The 2,500-nt window shown below is 43.7% G+C and overlaps 1 protein-coding gene across 1 annotated transcript in view; it reads right to left on the reverse strand.

Moving 5' to 3' along the window:
• The window catches only part of LOC139640139 (echinoderm microtubule-associated protein-like 6), a gene marked incomplete at both ends in the record, with an annotated part of 32,991 nt that overhangs the window by 21,884 nt on the left and 8,607 nt on the right, over positions 1–2,500 (reverse strand). Inside the window, one exon of the mRNA XM_071514311.1 lies at positions 1,813–1,927. Coding sequence (XP_071370412.1) covers positions 1,813–1,927 — 115 coding nt within the window. The remainder of the gene's footprint in view (positions 1–1,812; positions 1,928–2,500) is intronic.

Below are 2,500 nucleotides of genomic sequence, written 5' to 3' on the forward strand. Positions count from 1 at the left end.
TGTCTTGGGGGGTTTATTTCGCTCCCCGCAGAATCTCTCACATGCTCCTTGGATTCATTGGGGAGCTTCCTCAACAGCAGAGCATTTCCACCAAATACAGCTGTAGAACCATTTGCAATAAATGTGCAATTTGCTAAATTGCTGCTGCAACGACCTGATTTCCTCTCAATAAAGTTTCATCTCACCACATATCATTTCACCACAATGTTATTAAAGTTAACCACATTTGAGTCATTTCCAACTTTATTAGTGTTTAGTTTCACTCACTATTGGCTGCAATAGGACTTTACTCTTAACGGATCCAGACAGCTGTGTCCACAGATAGTTTAATGCAGTAATTCTCAACCAGTAGACTGGGGTGATGATTTATGGAATTGGATAGAAAATATGTCTAATATACTGTACAAAGGCATTCTGGTCTTTTTAATCATGTGATAAATGAGGAAATAAATAATAAATACAATATTTGCAGCCCTTTAGGGTTCTCCCAATAATTAATCAATGAAGTTTAGCAACACAGTGGTTCAGTGGTTCGCACTGGGTTCGGGTTTGATTCCATAGCTGTGAGTGTGTTTGTCTGTACTGTATGTGTCCAGGGTATTGCCCCGCCTTCTACCCAGTGCATGCTGGGATAGGATCCATACCTAATCCAGGCCTATCCTTGAACATCACAAGCTGAAATGGTTGAGTGGTATAACAGAACCAACCAACTGACCAACCAACCAACCAACCAACCAACCAACCAACCAACCAACCAACCAACCAACCATTCAACCAACCAACCAACCAACCAACTAACCAACCAACCAACCATTCAACCAACCAACCAACCAACCATTCAACCAACCATTCAACCAACCATTCAACTAACCAACCAACCAACCAACCAACCAACCAACCAACCAACCAACCAACCAATCAACCAACCAACCAACCAACCAACCATTCAACCAACCATTCAACTAACCAACCAACCACCCAACCAACCAACCAACCATTCAACCAACCAACCAACCATTCAACCAACCATTCAACCATTCAACCACCCAACCAACCAACCAACCAACCATTCAACCAACCAACCAACCAACCATTCAACCAACCATTCAACCAACCATTCAACTAACCAACCAACCAACTAACCAACCAACCAACCAACCAACCAAACAACCAACCAACCAACCAACCATTCAACCAACCATTCAACTAACCAACCAACCAACCAACCAACCAACCAACCATTCAACTATACAACCAACCAACCAACCAACCAACCAACCAACCAACCAACCATTCAACCATTCAACCAACCAACCAACCATTCCACCAACCAACCAACCAACCAACCAACCAACCAACCAACCAACCAACCATTCAACCAACCATTCAACTAACCAACCAACCAACCAACCAACCAATCAACCGACCATCCAACCAACCAACCAACCAACCAATCAACCAACCAACCAACCAACCAACCAACCAACCAACCATTCAACCAACCATTCAACCAACCACCTAAACAACCATTGAATCACCCAACCAACCAACCAACCAACCAACCAACCAGCAACCCAATCACCCAACAACAATCCACCCAATCAACCACCTAACCTCTAACCACCCAACCAACCAACCACCTACCCAATCAAGCAGCCAACCAGTAACCCACCCAACCAACTAATAACCCATTCAACCGACTAACCAACCAACCAACCAACCAACCAACCAACCACTTGAACACCTAATCATCTGGGACTAAGACCTGAGGAGAGAGAGTAGAGGGGGAGATAGAGAGACATAGAGACTCACTGGGCATGCGGTAGAACAGGCGTTCTCCAGCTCCGTCGTTGGTCTGAAGGATTTTGCTGTCCAGAGACCAGTCCAGATGAGTGATGAAACTGGTGGATTTACAGCACTCCCCCACCTGGAGACAGGCAGAGAGAGGGGGGGGGGGAATTAATGAGGTTGAAAATGAGCTTGCATACATGAATAGTTAAATTCTGAGATATAGACTGCTTCATTAGAATGTGATTTCCAAGGTAATGACAAACTGAAACTAAACTCCTGAAAGTTAATAAAGAACCTTCGTAATGCCAGCTATCGTGTTTAAATTCGTTTTAGGACCTTGCTGCTCAGTAATCGTCTTCTTCTTTTCTAACATGTCTGAGTTACCCTACATTCAGACAGAAAGTCAGTTGTGCCCTAAATAGAGTTCTGCTTGAAGCTGATAGGCTTTAGATTTACTGTGTCAGGTGAATTTCTTGTGCAAGTTGAACATGTCAGCTCAGGTAAAAAGTTTCCATCTCAATTTGTGCCACCTAGAGTGAAGTTGCACCCACCTCACCTTTTACCTCCTTCCATTGACTTTACATGGATTTGTGTCGCCTTTCGTTTTTTTCCTGCATTCTGTCTGAACATATGGTTAGATATAGGACCTCACCGCTCAGTATAGGGTGTTCCCAACATGTATTAATTAGTTTTAGGACCTGTGTGTTCC

This window comes from Centroberyx affinis, unplaced genomic scaffold (genome assembly GCF_046629955.1).
Source record: "Centroberyx affinis isolate AG114_WGS23_722 - 3 ecotype Tasmania unplaced genomic scaffold, CSIRO-AGI_Caff_v1 ptg008438l_1, whole genome shotgun sequence".
NCBI classification, from domain to species: Eukaryota; Metazoa; Chordata; class Actinopteri; order Beryciformes; family Berycidae; genus Centroberyx; species Centroberyx affinis.